The sequence below is a fragment of the Phacochoerus africanus genome, chromosome 5 (assembly GCF_016906955.1).
Source record: "Phacochoerus africanus isolate WHEZ1 chromosome 5, ROS_Pafr_v1, whole genome shotgun sequence".
Classification (NCBI taxonomy): domain Eukaryota; kingdom Metazoa; phylum Chordata; class Mammalia; order Artiodactyla; family Suidae; genus Phacochoerus; species Phacochoerus africanus.
The window spans coordinates 45,360,809-45,383,417 of record NC_062548.1 but is presented as its reverse complement, the minus strand read 5'-3'; the positions used below and the strand labels follow the sequence as shown (position 1 = coordinate 45,383,417).

The 22,609-nt window shown below is 64.2% G+C and overlaps 2 protein-coding genes across 2 annotated transcripts in view; both read right to left on the bottom strand.

Annotated features, from left to right (window-relative positions):
- CCDC154 (coiled-coil domain containing 154) overlaps positions 1 to 3,009 on the bottom strand; it is a 9,576-nt gene extending 6,567 nt beyond the window's left edge. The window contains exons 1-3 of the mRNA XM_047782779.1: positions 2,844 to 3,009; positions 740 to 1,070; positions 245 to 655 (exon numbers count right to left, since the gene is read on the bottom strand). Of these exons, the coding sequence (XP_047638735.1) occupies positions 245 to 655; positions 740 to 1,070; positions 2,844 to 3,009 (908 nt within the window). The remainder of the gene's footprint in view (positions 1 to 244; positions 656 to 739; positions 1,071 to 2,843) is intronic.
- On the bottom strand, positions 2,386 to 22,609 carry CLCN7 (chloride voltage-gated channel 7). The gene is made up of 25 exons (XM_047780989.1): positions 22,379 to 22,609; positions 16,660 to 16,731; positions 13,586 to 13,657; positions 13,435 to 13,500; positions 13,134 to 13,266; positions 12,833 to 12,942; positions 12,228 to 12,308; positions 11,215 to 11,277; positions 11,034 to 11,117; positions 10,548 to 10,641; positions 10,263 to 10,327; positions 9,842 to 9,958; positions 9,254 to 9,308; positions 8,910 to 8,970; positions 8,204 to 8,342; positions 7,414 to 7,507; positions 6,203 to 6,372; positions 5,256 to 5,307; positions 4,979 to 5,106; positions 4,793 to 4,878; positions 4,457 to 4,586; positions 3,922 to 3,981; positions 3,677 to 3,853; positions 3,490 to 3,570; positions 2,386 to 3,394 (listed from the first exon to the last, which is right to left on the bottom strand). The coding sequence occupies exons 1-25, from the start codon at positions 22,529 to 22,531 to the stop codon at positions 3,308 to 3,310; spliced, it is 2,430 nt and encodes an 809-aa protein (XP_047636945.1). The 5' UTR covers positions 22,532 to 22,609; the 3' UTR covers positions 2,386 to 3,307.

Here is a 22,609-nt window from a genome sequence, read left to right as displayed (position 1 = left end):
AGGGAGAGGCCTGGCCACAGGGCCCAGCAGCAAGCCCCCAACCCCTTCCCCAGGCTCCACAGGCTGCTAGACCCCAGCAACCAGACCTTTCTGAGTCCAGCTGTGGGCATGTTTGCTTACAGGGCCAGACACCACATTGGAAGAAACAAAAGCCCAGAGCTGATGCCCAGGATAGCCTGGCATCGGACGCTGCTTTCCCAAGCCCCTCTCCCTCCTGCTAGGCCTGCGCCTCGAGAGTGGGTACCTCCTGTCCAGGGCCTGCATCTGGTTGTGGTGCTGCGGGCTGGGGAACTGCAAGGCGGAGGATGTGGGCTGTGGACAGGCTGGCGGAGGCCCTCCCAGCTCGACCTGCGCACATGGAGCCGGGCCCCAGGGACGGCCAAGGCTCTCGGCTTGGGCGGCAGGGGCTGCGCGGGGCTCAGGGTCCAGGAAAAGCTGCCCTGACACCGGGGGACGGTGCCCCACCTGGAGGGCTTCCTTCTCGGGGGCCTGAGCCACCTGCTGCACCTCATGCCACAGCCTCTCCAACTCTGCGTCCTGCAGCTGCAGGCGGGCTCGCACCTGCAACAGCTCCTGCAGCAGGCGCAGCGTCGCTCGCTCACAGTGGGCCTTGTGTCCCCACAAGGACGCCACCTCGGCCTGCAGGTCCACCACCCTGAGGGGCAAGGAGCAGGCTGCGTTGGCCACGAGTGTGGGGCGCTGAGGCGAGGCTCCCCATGCCTGCTCCCCGGGGGCTCACTGCTGCTCCAGCTGCTGCGGGTGCTTGGGTGCGAGCTGCTCCGGGACGGAGGCCGTGGACGCTAGGCCGCTGGACTCGCACCTCTCAGCCACCTCCTCCAGACTCGAGGGCTCGGTGCTGGACAGCGCCCCCGCCAGGAGGAGCTCCAGGTCCTCAGGGCAGACGGTGCTCAGCTGGCATGGGGGTGAGGCCCCTGACGAGGGGTTGTTGGCCGCCAGCTCTCCAAGTACCTTGGGGTTCGCCTTCAGGGACAACAGGAGGGGGGCCGCCCCCAGATGAAGCCCAGGAAAACGGCGACCCAGGTCCCTGCGAGCGTGACCGCCGAGCTCACCTCACTGGGTGACACGGCGAGGCCCAGGGGGAGCTCCACTCTCGCTGTCCACGCGGGAAGCTCAGGCTCAGAGAGGTCCAGGCCCCTGACCGATGACACACAGCATTGGGCAGCAGAGGGCACAGCACCTGCCAGAGGGAGCGCTGGGGCTCTAAGGGGACCTGGGGTCAGGAGACGGAGCTGTCCCACGTGATCCACACGCCCGTGCAGGCCCCTCCCTGGACAGTCCCCCCAGCTCCGGCCTCAGCTCACCTCAGACAGCCCGCCTGTGGCTTTTGCTGCTGCCAAGAGGCCCTGGGCCCAAGCACCCGGTGGCTGCCCAGAGTTGGGGCCCAGAATAACGGGGGAGCAGGGTGGTGGGGGGATAGAGGGAGGCAGGAGAGTCAGAGCTGGAGGCCTGGGGGAGCTCGGGGGGCATGAAGCAGCAGCTCCTGCCCTCACGTCTCCTTTGAAGACAAAACCAAGGGAGATAGACCGTGGACGCTCTTCTGGAACCTTCTCTGCTGCAGCAGAACCTCCTGACTTCACCGCCCAACTGCCGGTGGAACCTGAGTCCTCAGCGTCCCCATTCTGGCAGGACCTCCCCAACTGCCCATTTCTGGAAAGACCCAAGAGGGCACCAATTCAGCCAGTCGGCGGTGGGGTGGGGTGGGGGAGCAGCTGCTGGGTCAAGGTTGGGAGACCCCCAGCCTGGGCTGGGTGGGAGGAGAGGGAGGCCCTGGAGCAACTGCCAGGCCTCTGGTCCGAGAGCCCAGAACACCCCCCGACCCCAAAGCCAGCCGGTCCCACAGCCGGGCCTCGAGGGCAGAGACCACGGGGCCGGACCGGCAGTGCCACAGAGCAGGTGCACTGGTGACTCTGACCTCCCGGCAGCCCCAGTGAGAAGGTAAGAGGCCAGAGGGAGCTGCAACTTTCCTGACGCAGGCCCTCAACCCACGGTCACCGCCAAGAGCTGGAGGCCGAGGATGGCGTGGACACTTGGGCCCCTTGTCCCGCCCGGGAGGACCTGCCCTCCACTGTCACCCAGACCCACCCACGGGGTGACAAGGTGAACGTCTCAGAGGCAACGCATTGCCCCCCACAGAGATGGAGTCCAGTGGGTCAGGAGCCTCGGGGCCGACGTCCACACAAGACGTGGTGCTCGGGGCCTGCCTTCTGCCAGGTGAGGGGGCCCAGAGGCTTCCCCTCCTGTGGGTCCCCAAGCCTCTTGCCCGCGCCCCCTCCCTGCGCTGCACACGAAAGGGCCCCCGGCCCGTGAATCCCAGGATGCCCAACGGTGGCCTTACGGGTGGAACAAGGACACTGGCACCAGCAGTCTGGGTACAATTCCTTTATTTCTCCCATTCAGACCCCACACTTGGCCCCTGGCGCCCCCCGTGGAGGGCTCCCCGCCAGGGAGTGGAGGCCCACACCCTCGAAAAGGGCTAAAACCGAGGTGTACCGCCCAACCACTGAAAAGGCATCCGTGTCCCTTGTCAGAGCAGCAGAATGGCGACAGGAGTCACTTTAGAAAACAGGATCCCCCATGACCCAGCCTGGAAGGAGTGGACCCCTGCTCTGGCCTCCCCAGTTCATCCCCAAAACCACCTGCCCCAACACTAGAAGAAGAGCCGCCCCGGGGGGGTGGGGGGGGTCGGGGGGCCCTGAGCCAAACCATGTGCGGGAAGCCCCGCCTCCCTGGGGCGCGGACACAGTGTGGCTGGATGCAGGGTCCAGACCCACGGGAGAGTCCCAGCTCTGCCCCTTGGCCGGGACCCCAGTGCAGAGCCCTACCACCCCGCAGGGGGGGCCCGGGGTGCACGTGCTGAGTCTGGGGTCTGTCCTCCAGGCAGTCCGGCTCCCAATCCGGCTCATGTCTCTGCCTCCAGTCACCCCGGCTCCAGCTGGCGGTGCTCAAAGCATGGTCCTCCCAGGCTACGCGCCCTGCGCGGGGGGCCATGGACTCGGACCCACAGGGCCCAGCACGCCAGCTGCTAAGCACACGTGCAAAGCGTGCACACGTGCAGACACACACTCCCCAAGAGAGAGCAGAAGCTGCACAACTGATTCCTGGTAGTGAGAAAATGGAAGCCTGGCAGGTGGCATCCAAGGGGCTTGGGGGGAAGGGCACCATGAATGCCAGGAGCCCATGGGTATCAGAGGCCAGGCCAGGCCGTCCCCAAGATATGGAGAACACTGGATCCGCTGCCGCCCGGGGAGCGAGGCGGGCGCCCAGAAGAGGTGCTGAGGCCAGGGCCTCATGTCTGAGCCAGAGAGAGTTCCTCCAGGCCCCCCTTCCCGAGCCGGTACCTGGCCAGGTCCTTCCTGGTCACCAGTCCGACCACCTGCAGGAGCAAGGGCACATCACGAAATCCAGCAGCCTGGCCTCCGGGGGGTACCCCTGCCCTGGTGGTGCAGTGTGGGAGCTCCCGCTGCTCACCTGATTGCGGTTGTCCACCACCACAAGGTGCCGGAGTCCCAGGGCCCGGAAGAGCTTGAACACGCGCGGCAGGGACGCCTCCTGCAACGTGGGGGCAGCCTGACCCGCCGGTGGAGCGCCGCCCCACCCCGCACAGCCCCGCTGCGGAGCCCCCCCCCACCTCCCCCACCCCCGCGCGCCTGCGCACCTGGGGCACCGTGTAGGGCGAGGGGTTCATGAACTCGGACAAGTCCATGGTGCACTCGCGCTCGTCCTGCGACACGTGGATGGACTGGATCGGGGGGAAGCGTGGGTAGGCGTCGCGGAAGTCCTTCAGCCGCAGCCGGCGCCGCACCAGGCCCATGCTGGAGCGCTCCACGAACACCTGCGGGCAGCGGGCGGCTGTCCAGAGCCCAGCGCCACCCCGGTGTCCCCACAGTGCCGAGAACCTACCTTGTGCTTCAGCAGGACGATGAGCTGGGAGCGCAGGATCAAGCCCTGGAGTCGCGGCGGCTGCGGGAGAGACGAGGGAGAGAGAATTCGCAGGCGCTGGGGACCCGGGCGGGTCAGGGGGCTGGGCGGCAGTGCCAGAGTGACACTGCATGGCAGGCGCCACATGGGCACCAACCCCACCACAGGCGCCTGAGCTGCGCAAGCTCAAGAGCCCCAACACCCGGGGAGGGCAGTGGGCAGGGACCCCTGGACAGGGGCCGAGGTGCCCGGAGGTCCCAGCCCCTGCGAGGGGCGAGCAGCAGGCCCGGCCCTGAGAAAATTCGTTCCACACACGGGAGCCGCAGTGACAGGCGCCGTGCAGGTGTGGTGGGACGTTCTGGCCAAACCGCTGCCTCGGTGGGCGGCAAGGTTTGGGGCGTGACCACGGGACACGTGGGTGTGTCCGGCACGCGGCCAGAGGACAGCGCTCACGCGGACCCTGCATAGCCGGCAGCCCAGGAACCCCGACCCCAAAGCAGGGCTCCCGTGTTGGTACCTGCGCGGCGTCGGCACTGTCCACCACGGGGAAGCCGTTGTGGTTGGAGGCCGAGCTGCTCAGCACGTCCACGATGACGCCCACCTTCTCCCTCCTCCGCAGGCAGGTGACCGGCGCGCTCATCACCTCCCTGTGCGGGAGCCACGCTGTGACCGCCGCGGGCGGGGGCTCCGGACGCGCGGCCCCAGGCAAGGCTCCTCAGGCGGGAAGGGGTCGGGGGCAGGACGTCTGCAGACCAGGGCCGGGGAGCCACAGACCCCGACCCCGGCCCCTGCCCCGGAAGAACCAGCCCTGGGCGACGTTCCCAGGCCACCCCGGCCCGGCCTGTGGGGGTACCTGGCGGTGAGCGAGTGCGAGGTGACGGGGGCCTCCCAGTGCAGGAAGGGCACGCTCTGCAGCTGGATGTGCATGTCGTACAGGCCCTGCGGAGAGGGCGGGGCGACGCTATGCCATAGGGGGCGGGGCCGGGAGGCGAGCGCGTGGGCGGGGCCGGCCCCGCCCCCTCCCCTCCCGAGGCCGCACCTCGATGAAGACGTCACCCACGATCTTGGCGGTCATGAGCACCAGCATGATGGGGAAGCCGTAGGTCACGTTGCTGGTGGCCTCCATCATGATGACCGTCAGGCTCAGCGTCATCCGCACGATGCCACCTGTTGGGGGGGGGGGCGCTGGGGCTCGAGCCTCCGCAGGCGGCTGCGTGGTCCCCAAGCACTCCTGGAACCATCCCTCCAGGTGGCACCGGGGGACGGGACGGGGAGACAGTGACCCGCCCCGGATGCCCCGGAAAGCCAACACTCACCCAGCTGGGCAGCCGCTCCCATGAGGGCGTACTTGCCAGGGTCCGCCCAGATCTGCAGGGAAGGATAAGGTGGAGCTTCGGGGAGGACCCTCCCCAAACGGCCAGGACGCCCACACCACGGGGCCCAGGGGCCAATCCCTCACATGACACTCAACTAGCCTGAGGCGACAGTGGCTGAGCTCTAGAGCCTCCGCCCAGCCCCCGCCCCACGGGCAGGAGAGGAGCGACGATCCACCTCGGGCTACCACATGGCTGAGCCCTGAAAACACCACTGCTCAGGCAGACCCAGATACAAAGGGCCACACAACATGACCCCAAGAATCTGCCCTGGGCGGAAGAAGTACTTCCATGGGGGCAGAGGGCAGATCAGGGGCCGCCAGGGGCTGTGGACAGGCCTCTTCAAGGGGCTGTTGAAAACAAGCCAGAACTAGATAAGGGCGGTGCTGCCCAGGCCTGTGCACGTGCTGCAGAGCCACCGAACTGTGCACATTCCGACCCGGGCTTCAGGGTCTGGGAGGCTTATCTCCACTTAAAGAGCCCCCCAAACCCAAGGACTAGAAAAGGACACGGAAAAACCTGGGAGGCACACGAGCCGGAGCCTGGGGGGCGGGAAGCTTGCGAGCCTCCCACAGCCTCTGCCCCTTTGGCCGCGCCCCCCGAAGTTCGGGGGCTACGACAGTGACACGCCAAATCCTCAACAATGAGGCCACCAAGGAACTCCTCCCGCAGCTTTTTAAAGTATTGTCTGAACAACCAAGACACAGAAAATTCTCAAAACAAAAACAAAGCCGCCACCGAGGCAGGTGGAAGGGGGAAGCCGGGAGGCAGCAGCGGCCCTGGGTCTGGGCATCACACCCCGACTCCTGCTCCGGCCCTCAGGCCCCAGGCGGCAGCGGGCACAGCCCCCCCCTCCCGGCCCTGCCTGGGCCCCGCGGCCCCGCACGCACCGCAGCCCCGGTGATGTAGGACAGGGAAATGCCGAAGAGGCGGCCCCAGGCGGCCCCGATGAGCAGGGACGGGATGAAGACGCCAGCCGACACCGTGAGCCCGTAGGTCCAGCAGGCCAGGAAGAAGTAGACCAGCGTGAAGAGGCCGAGCGTCATGGGGTTGTAGGAGCCTGCGGAGAGGGGGCCAGCCATGCGGCTCAGCCCTGGGCAGGCTGCCCGCCCTGCGGCCGGTCACGGCCTCTGGGCCCCAGCCCGACCCCCAGCTTCCCCGGCCTCAGAGGCCAGGAGCCAGGCTCAGAGGCCCGGCCCTTGGAGGTGCAAGCACGGCGGCTCTGCAGGCGGGGCCGAAGGGAGCTGGGGACAGAGTGGGGACCGGGGCCGAGGGAAGGCGTGTGCAGAGGGCTGCACCACCAGGGCTCAGGGGAGGGAACCGGAGGAACCTCGGCCACAGCCCAGCACCCGGTGACTCCAGACTCAGGAAGACATCCATCAAAGCCTGGAACGAGCGCCCCCCAGAGGCCTGGTGATGCCGCACGGCTGCTGGGCACGTCTCAGGAAGGGCTCTGCCTCATATTTAAGTCTGTTAAACTTTGCCAACTCCTGCTCCACATGCATGCACGCACGCACACACACAGGAGGGTCAGCAGTTCCCAGAGGTGGTGTCTGTGGCAGGAAACAACTGGGGACGAGGCAGGGGCCTGCAGACAGCAGGGCGGCCATGGCTCGGAGCAGCCACCCTGGCTCCCGTGGGTGTGCACGGCTGTGGCACCGGGCTGAGTGCCACAGGCCCCCTCCGGCATGGAGACAGGTGATGTGGGGGCAGGTCTGCGTCCAGAGCCTGACTTTTGCTAGAACGTGTGGGCGGGTGAGGCGGTGGCCGTGCCGTGGGAGTCAGCAGTCTGCTCCTGACCTGGAGCGACCCCGGCCAGCAGCCCCAGAAGGAAAACTCATCCTGGCAAATGAGACTGTCCGATGACATGGCAGCCTCCAGGAAGAGGAGGAGACGGCGTGGGAGCCTGGCTGGGCCCTCCGGGGTGCTGGCCGCCAGCCCCTGCACTCGCACACCCCAGTCCTGCGGCCGGGCAGTGACTCCTGCCCTCTGTGCACTTGGCCAGCAGCCAGGCCCGGGGCTGGTGTCTGTGGGTCGGTCACAGAGACAGCCAGCGGGGACAGGGGGCCAACAGCACAGAGCTTGGAGCACAGGCACGCACCGGGGGGGTCGTGGAAGAGGCTGACCACACTCTTCTCCGGGGTGTTGAAGAAGGCCGCGGCCATGGAGTTGTACTCGCCGTCTGCGCAGAAGAGCTGCAAGGCCAGGAGACGGAACAGGTGGTGGGCCGCGGCAGCCCAACCCGGGCAGCACCAGACGCAGCCACATGGCACTGGGGTCAGCTGCTGCCCTGGAGCCGAGGCAAGACCGCACCAGACCCTGCACAGCCAAGGCTTCAGAGGTTGGATGGCGCATCTGCCCCTGGGACGTGTGGTGACCTGCCACCTCATGTGGCGAGCACCCCCCCCACTCCGCAGGCAAAGGTCTGTGCCCCCCCCGCACCGTAGGCCTGACCCCCAGGACAGCAAGACCGTGGCCCCTGGAGGCCTGGACCAGAGCGGGGGCTCCAAGCACACCGGCACAGGTCAGCCCAGGGCCCCAGGCCCACACGCCACCCCGCCAACCACCCACCTGCTCCTGTCTGGGGGCAAACCTGTCCTGGATGCTCCTCTCGGGCAGAGCCTCCCGCCGTGCCCTGAGCACCTGCCGGCCCTTCAGCCCTCTCCGTGCCGAGTAAACCCACCCCGCCGTGTGGACCGACCCCACTGAGCCACCTGCTCGTCACTGACAGATGCTGGCGCTGCGGTGAGCCCGTGCACATAGGTCCCTCCCGCAGGCCAAGCCCCACCCCTGCGGCCCCCGCCAGACTTTGTGGGGCGCTCCTCCAGGAGGACAGACGAGTCCCCTGGCCCCCGCAATGCTCGCGCCTGCCCCTGCCCTGGGCTGCCCACCTGGAGGGGATAAGACACGGAGCTCCCCTGCAGGGGCTGGCAGTCGCGGGACGAGTAAATCAGCACGAAGGCGACTGTGGCTGTGACGGCGGCCACCAGCATGGCCTCGATCACCTGCAGGCAGGGCCTGTGGATGTACCTGGAGCAGAGGCAGGGGGGACTGAGCTGTGGGGCAGTGAGGGCAGCGCCACCAGCCATGGTGGGGACCCAGCAGGGCCACCCAGGACCCATCGGGAGGCTGGCAGAGCTCACTTAACGGTCCACCACCCAGGTTCTGGACACTCAAAGGGTCTCTGGAACGCTCCCCAACGGCATCTGCGTTGGTGCAAGAGGACAAGGAGAAAAAGGCCAAGACGTAGCCCCAAGCTTTCAGAGAGCCAGGGTGCTCTGACGATGGCAGGAGAACCTGTGCCAGGCCGAATAGGCTGGGGCAAGACGCCCCGGGCAAGCCAGGCCGAGGGGGCGTGAGAAGCCAGGGCCCTTCACCCAGGGTCGTGATACAGCCGCTCTCCGGGTCCCTCCCAGCTGGTCCCACCGTCTCCACAGCGCAGGTCTGTCCCCCCCTCCACACACACACCACGGTGGAGGGGGCGCTTGGCACGTGGCTTCCACGTGGCCCCGTGGGTGCAGAGCCCATGACAGGGCCATTTTCAGGGGCCCTGCACGGCCACCCCTATTCACTTGGCCCCCCAAACAGACTGCTCACCTGATCCGAAACATGGTCAGCCAGTAATTCAAGGCGTTGAACACGGCTCCCAGAATACCACCTGGGGGGGCGGGGGGCACGTGTGGGGACTGGGAGCAGAGGCACGGCTGCCGGCCGTGCACACGCCTGGCGGGCAGTTGCTCACCTCCGGGGCGGGGGCGTCAGAGTGAGGAACGCAGCCTGGCCCTTCAGTGTCCCGAGCGGCCCTCTCCCACCAGAGGCCCAGCGCCAGTCCCCGGGGTCGGGTTCCCTCCCCGCCTCCCCTGGAACGGCCAGCAGGGGTGAGGCCGTGCTCCTCCGGCCGTGGAAGCGGGGCCGGGCCTGGGTCCCGCGGGCGCCCTTACCCACAACGCCCATGGCGATGAAGATGGGAATCTCATGGATGGTGTAGACCATGGTCTGCGGGCGGAGGAGAGCGCACGTCCTGAGGAGAAGCCCTCACGCCCGCAGGCCGGGAAGGCTCTGCGCCCCGGCCACCCCGGCTCTTCCCCTGGGCAGCAGCAACAGCCCACGTTTGGCCACAAGCAGTGAGGGGCCACGAGTGAGGGAGACGACCTGTGACCCGCGTCCCCCCCACAGCACTGCCGGGCCCGGATGAGAGCGGGACCCCCAAAACGGCTCCCCTGTGCAGTCCCGGCCAAGGCAGCGTGAACCCAGGGCTTCCCAGAGATGCCGCCTGCGCCCATGTGCCCCCGCAAAGCTGCTGCCAGGATTCTGGCCGCCAGCCTCGGTGGCACCGCAGATGCCCGAGACACCCCACGGCCGGGTCACCCCATTGCTCTCCCCGGGCACCCTGGCCCCTGGAGATGGCAGACAAGGGCTCTAGCTTGCAGGCAGGAGGCAGAACTCTCCTGAAGCCGTGATGCCCAGGCTGAACCCTGAGGGAACAGCCTTGGCCCTACTCGGAAAAGGAAGGAGCGCGAGGGGCTCACCTCAGTGTCAAATCTTCCGAAGTTGATGAGGCCGGGGCTGGAGAGGTCCCACATGTTCCCGTGGTAAATGCTCAGGACGAAGTTGAGTGTGAAGGTGGAGATCATGGAGGCAAAGAACTGCGGGCGGAGAGAGATGGGCGTCACCGGCGTCCCGGCGGGGACACGCACCTGCTGGGCCTGGGCCAGCGCGGGGGAGGCGCGGGCAGGAAGGCCAGAGCCTTGTGGCCAGGCTGGGGGGGAGGTGTGGGGTCCTGGGGTCCGGGTGAGGATGGAGGAGAACAGGGCCCACGGCTCGGAGGAAGGGACACCAGGGACCTGGCTGCACAGGAGGCCCAGGTGCAGAGCCCACAAGGTGGGCCAGCAGCCGGGCGTCCACCGACCACGGATGCGCAGAGCTGCAGCTGCCCGGCCGGAAACTTACGATTCTCCACGTGAGGAACTGGTTCCAGAAGGACGCACCCTCCTCCAAGCTGAAGAGGACCCCACCTGGAAGAGCAGTGGCCAGCCCTGCAGTGCCACCCAGGCCCAGACCCCAAGGCGCCCGGCCCCGTCAGAGGCAGCCATAGGGCCCTCAGAGGCCCACCCCCGGCCCCAGCCGGCTCCCCGGGTCCAGGAAGGCCAAGACGACCCCATCCCCTCCCCAGCCCCTGCCCCGCCCGGCCCGGCAGCCGTGCGGCTCTCAGACATGGCAGGGGGTCCTCCTCACCCACGGGGGCCCCGAACGCAGCAGACACTCCAGCCGCAGCTCCCGCTGAAACGAAGTCCCGCTTCTCTGTGTCTCTGCGGAAGTACTCGAAGATCTGAACCGGGCAGATGAGAGGGTCTCAGCCAGCGCCTCCAGGCCCTGCTCTCGGGAAGGGCGGAGGTGGGCCCGGGAGGGAGGGCAGGTGGGGGTGAAAGCCGGATGCAGGCGCACAGCCCTGCAGCCCAACGTCAGCAGTGGCTCAGCACGATGCTAGGCCAGACGGATGTGCGCCCTTCCCGGCCTCTCTCGAGACCCGTGCTCCTGCGACCGCAGAGCTACAGGCCTCTTCCATTCAGAAACACACGCCACACAGAACAGCGAGGACACCCTGCAGTGGACGCCAGGGACGCTCAGAGGCCGAGGGGAGAGGGCTGGAGGAGGGAGCGTGGGGGCACCTGGCCCTGGGCAGCCACGACCTCATGGGCACACGGCCCAGGGACGACCCACCTTGAAATCTCGCTTCAGAGACGTCGACCTGCCCTGGGAGATGCCGGCTGCGATCACGGAGCCCGAGTGAATCATGGGCCCTTCCTGGGAGGCAGAGGAGGCTGCGCTCAGCGGGGCTCCAGGACCACCAACCCGCCCCGAAGGCACAGGGGACGCCGGGCAGGCCGGGCCGCGCCCTCACCTTCCCCACGGCCAATCCTCCCGCAACGGACAGGATCACGCCGGACACCTTGATCACCAGGGTCTGGGACACAAAGGAAGACGCCCCCCGGCGCACTGAAGGCCACGCGCCGTCCAGGGACCCGAGCAACACACTGCACGGGGAAGGGAGGCCGACGGGCGAGAGCCGCCTGGCCGCCCACGGGCGCGCGCGCACTGGGGCGCACGGGCGGCTGTGCTCTCCGGCCTGCTCAGACCCGCCGGCCCGGCAGCCGCGCACACAGACACAGAAGCGGCAGCCGCCCCTCCGTCCTCACGCTCCTGGCTCCTCCTGCAGCACCTCCGCAGCCCTGACCCGAGGGTCCCCCTCCCCAGACGGGCAAGGAGAGACGCCTCCTGCAAACCCCAGGCCGGGGCGCCGACCACAGGCCCAAAACGGCCACGGGAGGAAAGCTGCCTCCCCGACCCCCTCAGAATCCATGTGTTTCCAGAAGATCAAACACAACAGGATTAAGGAAAGTTCTGCAGAAAGAAAACTCACGACTCAGCACAGCTGCTCTCATTCAGAAACATTTATATCCAGGGAGTTTCCATTGTGGCTCGGTCGTTAATGAATCCGACTAGGAACCATAAGGTTACGGGTTCTATCCCTGACCTTGCTCAGTGGGTTAAGGATCCGGCGTTGCTGTGGCTCTGGTGTAGGTTGGTGGCTACAGCTCCGATTCGACCCCTAGCCTGGGAACCTCCATATGCCGCAGGAGCGGCCCTAGAAAAGGCAAAAAAACCAAAGAAAGAAAAAGAAAAAGAAATATTTATATTCAAGTGGAATTTAAAACACACCAGCCAAGCTACAGTCCTGACGTAAGACACCTGTAAGCACCTTGGCGTTTTACCACCTGCCACAGAAACTTCCTGTCAAGGCTGCCCGCACGTCCACCACAGGCTCGTGAGCAGCAAAGAGCCGGGTCTGGGGGAGGCGGGGGAGAACCGCTGCTCACCCGGCGAAGCAGCCCCGGCCGAGCCCTGGCGCCTCACCTTGAGCCGGACCACATGGGGAATCTTCACCCCGTTGAGGAAGCACTTGATCTGCGGGATCCCGCTGCCAGCGGCGACCGGCTGGAAGGAGAAGCGACAGCACTGAGCCCCCGGCCGGGTGAGCCACCGCCAGAGCCAGGGAGACGCACCACACAGTACCAGCCCCACAGGTCCCAGGAGCAGCCACCCAGGGGAGCAAAGGCTGCAGGTGGGGGGGAGGGAAAAGGCCCAGAGTCCCTGGGACACAGGGTGGGGGCCCAGGGCACACCCCTGCTGAGGGGCCAGCACCCTCGGGGGGCACTGGGCTGCCCCAGCGTGAAGCTTCTGCACACTGCCCCTTCTTCCCTCCAACACCCCAGGAGGGGTCCCTCCCCCCGGACCCCAGGGCTGCCCTGACCAAGGCCCCTGCTGGAGGGCGTGGGGGGCCCAGCGGGCAGAGGGGAGCGGCCGCCAGGGCCAGGGGAGGCGGGGCCCGCCTATGTTCGGCTCTGGCTGAACCGCTGGGCATGGGGCAGGACCTCACTGCAGCCTAGCCCGTGGGTCTCCCTGGCGGACACCCTGGGGGTGGGGGGTTGGGGTCGGGGGGGGGGGTGGTGCCCACCCACCTCTATGAAGGCGACGATCACGGAGCCCAGGAGCACGAAGGCGGAGTTCAGCGTGGCCCACAGCAGCAGGGAGAAGGACAGCCCGCCCCGCTCCGTGAACTTGTCGATGTCTGCAGCTCATCAAGGGCCACACAGTGTGGTGCGGTGTCACCCCGGGTGCCGCTCCCCAGCATGCCGCCGCCTCCGGGACGGAGAGCTCCCTGGGCTTCACGGGGACACCTCCCGGCCCGCGCCCCGGACAAGCAGCCCCCGCCCGTCCCCGAAGGCTGGGCCTGGGCGAGCGCGGGGCACAGAAGGATACTATCCTTGACGAGCCGGTACTTGAGGCCGGCCAGCTTCTCCACCACGACGTCGATGAAGCAGGCCACGAGGCCCGTGAGGATGCCGATCATGGCGCAGATGACCCACCGCTTGACCTCCACCGTGCGGAAGGCCTGCAGGGGCAGCCGTCACGCACCGGCCGCCGCCACGCACAGCGCCACCCTCGGCCCCCTGGGTCCGGGGCTGGCGCCGTCCCGCTCCCACTCAGGACACGAGCCCGACCCGAGCCCGGAGGCAGAGGGGGCCGGGGACGCAGGGCAGAGCCCACCCACCGGGCTCACCGTGTGGTTGATCCGCCGCTCCTCCTCCAGGAACAGCTGGTTCTCACTGTTGTCATAGTCCAAGCTCTGCAGAACGGGCACCAGACCCAACGGTGACCGACCCCGACCCCGGGCTCAGGCTGGTGTGGGGGGGGGGGTGAGGGGGGCCCACCTCGTACTTGAGGGACAGCAGCTTCTCGTTGTGCGGGATCTCCTTGGGGAAGGGGTGCGGGGGGTCCACGTCCTGCGGAGGAAGCAGCAGCCTGACCACCCAGCACCAGCGAGAGCCCTCGAGGCAGGGACTCTCCTTCGATGGAAGTGGGACCAGGCACAAGGCAGGAAACAACAGATGTGAGCCCCTGGGGGACGCCGGCGGGTCAGGTTCCGCAGCACCGCACCCAGGGGCTTTAGCCCTGGAACGCAGGGCGGGACTGACGCCTGAGCACCAGCCAGCGCGGGCCTGTGGGGCGAGATGGGAAGGACGTTCTGTGCTGTGTCCAGGCTCCACATGGCCTGGGTGCCAGTGTCTGTGCCAGGATGGGGAGAGGCTGGAGACGCAGCTAACCTCCCAGGGCCAAGGACTCAGTGGGCCGTGCCCGGGACGCAGCCTCCACACCAGCCCCAGACGGGGGGGTGGTTCAGGGAGCCTCTGGCTGTGAACACACAGGAGAGCGGGGTGGGTGGCTCCCGGGGAGGCCGTGGGGGCTCCCCACCTCCACCCCCACCTTCCCAGGCATCTCCGCCATCGGGCTGCTCCGGAGGGGCGGCCTTCACGATGAACCATAAACACAGGCAAAGCCTCTCGGAGTCCTCCGAGCGCACTGGCAAAGGTGTGGAACCAGAGGAGGGCCCGGGGGAGCCCTGATGGACAGCTGGTCGCTCAGAAGTACAGGGGATGCCGGGACCGAGGTGGGGGGGTGGTGTCTCTCGGGACAGAGCCCCGGGCCTGTGGGTCTGCGCAGACGCCAGGCGCTTGGCGTCAGAAGGAGCGCGTCCCCTCGAGCGGTGTCTGGACAGTCAGGATGAGCCAGTGTTACAAGAGAAGCAGCTGGATGCCGCTTCCACAGAAGGAGGAGGCACACAAAGACCTTGACAGACACAGAACAAGCGTCCGACAACGTTCGGCCCTTGGCGATTAAACGTTCAGCACACAGCCACGGGGCCCCGCGACGTGATCGGGGCCCCGCGACAAACCCACAGGGAGCCTGGCGCTCAGCAGCGAGGGACGAGGCGCATCCTCTGAGTGAGGACCGAGGCCCGGGAGCCTCCCCCAGCCTCTCTGCTCAGCGCCGTCGGGAAGGCCCTACCCGGCAGTCAGGCAAGAGGAAAGAGCCAAAGGGACCCAGGCTGGAAAGTAAGGCGTGAGGCTCTTCCTTGCCAGTGGCATGGTCCTGTAGGATGGAAACGCCCCCGAGGGGCACAGAAGACATCACTGTGAACAAACTCAGTGAGGCTAGAGCCTGCGAGACCTGCTACAAGAACGGAACGCAGCTCCGTGCCCTGAACGATTCTAAGTGAAATTTAAAGATTTCTACTTACAATAGCATTCAAAATAAAATATATAGGAAATAACTTAGTCCTAAGATAGATGTGACACAAGACGTGTGGAGCGCCCTGGTGGCTCAGCAGGTTAATATCCAGCGTCATCACCTCTGTGGCTCAAGTCACTGCTGTGGCGCAGGTGGGATCCCTGGCCCGGGGACATTTGTGTGCAGTGGGTGTGGCCAAAAAAAAAAAACTGTGCTAAGAATTACAACATGCGGTGGAAGAAAACGCGAGACCGAAATCAATGGAAAGCCACCCTGGACTGACAGGTCAGAAGGCGTGATGCTAAGACTCAGTGCTGCCCGCGCAGATGCCAGCAGGGATGTCCGAGGACAGTGACGAGCTGGGCCCGGCGGGCAGCACACAAGGACTTCAAACGGCTGAACCTCCTCGAGAAAGGAGAACAGAGCTGGACGCTCGGCATCCAACTTTCCAGACTCACTGCAGGACTTCCTGTCGTGGCTCAGTGGGTTAAGAATCCAATGAGTATCCGTGAGGACGTGGGTTCCACCTCTGGCCTCCCTCGGTGGGTTAAGGATCCGGTGTGGCTGTGGCTGTGGTGTAGGCCTCAGCTACAGCTCCGATTTGACCCTGAGCCTGGGAACCTCCATATGCCACGAGTGGGGCCCTAAAAAAGCAAAACCAAAACAAAACAAAAACCCTCAAAAAACAAAAAGCTTACGACAGAGCTACAGTCATCAAGACCGAACAGCCCAGACACGACCAACTGAGAGGTGGACAGACGCCCGCTGAGAGCTCAGAAGCGAACCTGTGATGACAGGGGGGCCCAGACCATTCAGTGTGGAAAGCGCGGTCTGGCCTGGAAAGCTGCATATCCACATGCAAGGGACGGAAGCCGCACCCCATCTCACACCATAAATGAAACAAGTGAAAAACTGATACAAGATCTACACCTCAGAGCTCTTAGAAGAAACCGCCGAAGTACGGAGTGCTCTTTTTCTCGTCCTTTTTTAGGTCAACTCAGAGCCGTAGCTGCCAGCCTACACCACAGCCACGCAAATCCGAGCTGCATCTGTGACCTATACCACAGCTCACTGCAATGCCAGAGCCTTAACCTGCTGAGTGAGGCCAGGGATTGAACCCGCATCCTCATGGATACCACCTCAGCCACAACAGGAACTCCCAGTACAGACTTCTCATTTGGTTCAGTGGGCTAAGGATCTGGCGCTGCCACAGCTGTGGTGTAGGTCGCAGCTGCAACTGGGATTCAATCCTCGGCCAGGAAACCTCCATATGCCGTGAATGTGGCCATAAAAAAAAAATAAATAAAAGACAAAAGCACAAACAACCTGATTACAGAACATGCGCAGGATCTGGATAAAGTTCTTCCAAGAAGATGCAAAAGATGTCAATGGCCACTGGCACGTGAGGGGCACAGAGCACCGGCAGCCACTAGGGACTCACAGGAGGGGCCACAAGCTACCCCCGGGGAGCAGGGCAGCAGTGAGTCTGGGAGAAGGTTTCAGGCTTCCCTGACAGCTTGGGGACAGCTCGGCTCCAGCCCAGGGGCAGGAGAAGAGCCACCGCTGTCCAAATCGCCGCCGCCCCCAGCAGCTCACTCATTGTTCCTGGCTGGACACGCGCCAGGCTCCACCTCGGGGATACGTCCTGGGCAGCCCTCCCTCCGGTGCCCCCACGGCCCCAGCCTCCCGCTCATGGGACAGAAGGAGCAGCACTCACAGGGTCCAGAAGCTCGTCGTCCAGCTCCACGTTGCTCATCTGTCCCAGCCGGGGAAGGGCCACGTGGGGCGACTGGAAGCAGAAGAGGAATCTCAGGCCGTGCCATGGGGCCATCAGCCCACAGGCGCCCTGGCCTCCCGGGAGCATAGAAGTCCGGCCTCTGGACGGGAGGCCCAGGCCGCCTCCCTCCCCCGACCCCTTCTGCGGCCACTCAGACGGGAGACAGAGCCCAGCGCTAAGGGATGACCATGCCTGTGTCCTTGTGGCCTTGAGACCCAGTGCCGCGGGACCCCTCTGCCAGAAGCCCCTCTGTCCCCTCCGTGACCCCGAGGGGCAGAGCCAGGCAGGGACCGGTCGCAGGACAGTCAGGCCTGCCTCCTCTCCCCAGGCAGGACCTTTCCAAAGCCGAGCCGGGCTCCCGGGCCCAGGCATCGGTCAACCACGGTGGAGAGACCCCCAGGCATGCCCCCTGTGTGTTTCAGACACACAAGGCCTGTGGTCCCGTGAGCGGGCACACGCACTGGCAGGACAGGAGCCGGTGCGCCCTGAAACGCAGGTGCAGCCAGGCACCAGCTAAAGCGGGGCAGGAACGGGGGCAGGAGCGGGGGCGCCGGGCTGCTGCTGCTGGTGCCCCGCGAGCCACTCGCAGGGCAGCCTCGTCTCCCGGGGCTGTGGCCTCTGCGGCTCCCAACAAGGGAGCCCGAGGCTGAGGAGGGGGCAGCCCGAGCACCCCAGGGGCGGGGAGACCTGCCTGCCTCTTGCGCCCTCGCCCTCGGTGGGGGGGCGACCCTCACATCGCTGCCGCCTCCGCCCGCCCCACGGGCCCCGAGCACGTGTGTCTGACTCCCCTCTTGCATCACAACTTGACCCCCGCTGCACAGGCCCTCCTTCCACACGAGTTCCCCGCCCAGGGCCCAGGTCAGGGGTGGACAGACCCCGTGGGTCACCACGCGCCCCACGCCTGTGGACCTTCCGAGGCGTAAGCTCCCTGGACCGTCACACAGCTCCCCCTGAGAGACGGTGCTCTTCTCGCCGTTGGCGCGAGAAACGTCAGTACGCGCAGTGGTGGAGAGACAGTTGTGTTTTCTTCCAAAAACCACCCCCAGAACCTGCTGAAACAGGCCCCACGCACAGGCAGGAGAGCCTGGCCCGCTGGCCACTGCGCGGGACCGGAAGGCCCCCGGTTCCAGTAAACCTGGCCCTGGAGCGGCCTGCAGTCTCCGCCCTCAGACACACAGGACTCAGAAGCACGCGCCACCAGCCCGGCCACAGCCACGTGGCAGGCGCTCCAGGGACGTCCCACAGGGGAGACGAGGTGTAAAGACGGGCAGAAGTGAAAGTGTGATTGTGAAACGCAGAAAACCGATCTGCCACCCAGCCTGGCACACAGAGGCCAAGGTGGAGGTGGCCTGGGCCTTTTTTTTTTTGGTCTTTTTAGGGCCGCGCCCCTGGCATATGGAAGCTCCCAGGCGAGGGGTTGAATTGGAGCTGCTGCTGCCAGCCTACACCACAGCCACAGCAATGCGGCATCCAAGCCCCATCTGCGACCTATGCCACAGCTCACGGCAACACCAGATCCTCAACCCACAGAGCAGACACCAGGGACTGAACTTACATCCTCATGAGTCCCAGTAGAGTTTGTTAGCACTGAGCCACAGTGGGAACTCCCTGGCCTGGCTTCTTTTTTTATTTTCTTTTTGCCATTTCTTGGGCCGCTCCCGCGGCATATGGAGGTTCCCAGGCTAGGGGTCGAATTGGAGCTGTGGCCCCCGGCCTACACTAGAGCCACAGCAACATGGGATCTGAGCTGCGTCTGCAACCTACACCACAGCTCACGGCAACGCCAGATCCTTAACCCACTGAGCAAGGCCAGGGATCGAACCCGCAACCTCATGGTTCCTACTCGGATTCATTAACCACCGAGCCACAATGGGAACTCCTGGCCTGGCATTTTTTTTTTTTTTTGTCTTTTTGCTATTTCTTTGGGCCGCTCCTGCGGCATATGGAGGTTCCCAGGCTAGGGGTCGAATCGGAGCTGTAGCTGCCAGCCTACACCAGAGCCACAGCAACGCGGGATCCGAGCCGCGTCTGCAACCTACACCACAGCTCACGGCAACGCCGGATCGTTAACCCACTGAGCAAGGGCAGGGACTGAACCCGCAACCTCATGGTTCCCAGTCGGATTCGTTAACCACTGCGCCACGACGGGAACTCCCTGGCCTGGCATTTTTATCTTATGTTCCGCTAACCGATAGCAGGAGGCAGTCACCCCCGGCTCTCCACCTCGCCTGGCTGTGCCTGGGTCCTCTCTGCCCACCCCAGACCGTGAGCCACCCACACTGCCCTGGGCAGGTACTACTAAGGGCCTGAGGGGGAGAGTCTGGGGAGCCCTTGGGGTTCCCCAAAGTGGGCTGGGGTAGGTGGAGGGGGGCCGTGCAGGGACATACTGCGGGGCTGCCTGATGCTGGCAGCTGCCTACAAGGGAGAGGGGCTCCCTTACATGGAGCAGACCTCAAGGAACCCGGGGATGGTAATGACCCATGCCTGACACCCCCGCCTCCCTGCAAACCCAGGGTCCAGGGCAGGACACCCCAGTTCCCAGAGAAGCAAGATCCCCCGAACCAATTCAAAATACTAACCTGAGGCTCCTGCCCCTCTGGGTGTCTCGGGCGGAGCTGCTAGAAGCTGAGTGCCCTGAAAATGACCTGCGTTTACCAACACTGTCCATACCCGCCCCTGCCCCCGGGGCCACTGTTTCTGGCTCAGATTTCCCTCTGCAGCCTCAGATCCTCCACTTCCCACTGCCCATCCACATGACCATGACTTGCTGGCTGATCTCACCCTCTCCTTGCCCCAGGGCCAGATAGGCATCAATTGATGGCCCAACCCACCCTCACCCCACACCCAGGACAGGCCGGGGGCCGGGGACAGGGAAGAGGAAGCCGCAGGTGGCTCTGAGCACCCAGCTCCACACAGGTGGGGACTGAGCTCGGGCTACCCCACCCTGCCCAGAGCAGCCTCCTCAGCAACCCTCCAACTCTGGGGGCCCTGTGGCAAACCCCAAAGGATGGGGACGTGGCAGGACCAGCGCTACGCTAGAGCCCCAGGACACTCATGCAAGGCGGCTGCGGCATGGGTTGTCATTTGAGTTCAAATGGCCCTGGGCTGAGAGCAGCTGACGAGCCATTGGCTACCACAACCTGACGCCCCACCTGGCCCCCCTGCTGGTTCAAGACAGACCCTCCCTGCCAGGATGCTAGCTGCCAGGAACTCCACCGAGGTGGAGGAGCCACGAGGAAGAGCCAGAGCCGCAGGGAAGACCATCCCACTGAGAGTGACTGACATTTACCAGTGTTGTGAGAGGCGCCTGCTTGGCCCCGTAGGTGTGTTAGCGTTTTTGCAGGTGAGGAAGCACTTCCCCCGGCTGGTCCAGAGCTGAGCTCCCAGCACCAAGGTCCCGGTGCCCCCTCCCCCCCTACTCTGCACTAGGCGGACGGAGGCGCCTTGAAGGCTGGGCCCTCTAGCTCCCCGCAGGGTTCTCCAGGGGATGAAGCCAAATTCGACGCCCGCAGCAACCCCCGGAGGTCAATCCCAGCTCTCTGCCCAGGCTCCACCCCTGACTCCGGGTTTACTTCCCGGGCACATCCTCTATCTTTTCTCCTCTGGCCGCCCACCTGAGGATCAGGCACTCTTCAAAACAGGACCCAGGGTGACCTTGCCTGCCTTTGGAGACCTGCAGGCAAGCCCCACAGAGCCCTGGGCCTGTTTTTCCACAAGCCTGGAAGGAAGCTGTGTCATGCACCTGTGTCCCAGGCAAACTGCACATAGCTGGGCACTCAACAGATTCTTTTTTTAGGAGTTTCTGTTGTGGCTCAGCAGGTTAAGATCCTGCCTAATGTCCATGAGGATGCATGTTAGATCCCCAGTCTCACTCAGTGGGTTAAGGATCTGGCACTGCTGAGACGTGTGGTAGAGGTCACAGACGCGGCTTGGATTCCACATTGCAGTGGCTGTGGCATAGGCCGGCAGCTGCAGCTAGGATTCAACCCCTAGCCAGGGAGCTTCCAAATGCTGCAGGGGTGGCCTTAAAAAAATATATTTTTTAATTGTTTAAGAAGAGATAATCAGTTGTCATTAAAAGCAAATTAAACAGCAAAAGAAAAGCTTGCAAAATTTTTTAACAGGAAGGAAATTTTTTGTTTGTTTGTTCTTGTTTTTCTGCCTTTCCTAGGGCCTCTCCTGCGGCATATGGAAATTCCCAGGTTAGGGATCTAATTGGAGCTGTAGCCGCTGGCCTACACCACAGCCACAGCAACGCATGATCCGAGCCGCGTCTGCGACCTATACCACAGCTCACAGCAACGCCAGGTCCTACCCACTGAGCAAGGCCAGGGATTGAACCCGCAACCTCATGGTTCCTAGTCGGATTCGTTAACCACTGTGCCACGATGGGAACTCTTGGAATGAGTTTTAAGGGAAGAGATGGACAGCCTCTTTCCGAAAAAGTCAGCCCCTGTGTCTATCAGCAAAGAGAAGTAGGAAACTGAGCACATTCAGCCTCAAGGTAATTCAATTCAGCCTCAAAAATCTCCAATCTCTTTACCTGTCAACCCTTAAAACCATTTTCAGACTTTTTTTTTTTTTTTTTGCAGCACCCATGGCATATGGATGCAAGTTTCCGGGCCAGAGGTCGAGTCCAAGCTGCAGCTGCAAGTTATGCCACAGCCACAGCAACTTGGGATCCAAGCCTTGTCTGCAACCTACACCACACTGACAGCAATGCCCAATCCTTAACCCCCTAAGCAGGGCCAGAGATCGAACCCGCATCTTCATGGACACTAGTCAGATTCATTTCCACTGAGCCACAGCTGGAACTCCTCAAAGAGCAGACTGACCCTCAATGATGCATTTCTGGGGGACTGGGGAAACCTAAAAATAAGTTCTAGAAAAAAGGCCCAATGCTTGTTCCCTTCCTCATTTAACATTCTACAAACATTTAAAGGACAGATCTAGGATAGGAAAAAAAAATTACAAAACAGAATAAAACCAAGCAATCAGCAGAAAAAATTCATTAACTCAAAGTTAACACAACACCCAGAAATTCACTTGAGACAAACTTCCATGCACAACACATTTCAACTCCTGGGACTTGTCTTTCTGTGTCTGGCCTCGGGCTCAGTCCCACTGAACTCAGGGAACCAGTGCACATACTTGTCATTCCTAAGATTGCCGGAGGACCTGTACGGCTCCATGCAAAGACGGGAACATACGGAGTCCCCCGGTTCTCACAGCAAAAGCAAACTCTGCAACCTAAGCTCTTAAAATCTCCTGGTGGTTCGAAAAACAAACAAAAACAGCTGCTAATGCGTTTATCAAAGACTTAAAAAAAAAAAAAAAGGAGTCACCTGAGAACAAGATATACTTTCCCTTTAAGTCCACTTCGGAGCAAACTGTGAGGAAATAAATGAGCTTCGACTGGGCTCTCCCGCGCTCGTTAACACCGAGGGCAATGGACCGGCTCCTCGACCACGCGAGTCACCCGGCACATCTCCCAGGACTTCAGAACCCCAAGGCCCCGGTTCCCTGCCGTTTGCCAGGCGGAACCCGGGGCACGCTTCCGCCTCCGTCCCCCGCTCTGCAAAGCACAGATTCGCCGCCGGCTCCCGACACCGGCGACTGCGGCGAGGCCCCTACCCCGCCCGCCTATCCCCGGGCTCACCGCGCGAGCGGCCGCCGGCGCAGCCCCGTTCAGCAGCGGCGTGGCCTCCCCGGCCGGCGCCCCGGACAGCGCCGGCCTCCGCAGCAGCGGCGCCGCCTCGTCGTCGTCCAGGTCGCGGCCGGACCACGACACCTTCTTGGAGACGTTGGCCATGTCCCGCCTCAAGAGCACCGGCCGGGAAGCTCCGCGACAGTGTTTGTTCTCGTGACCCGCGCCGGGGGCCACGTGACG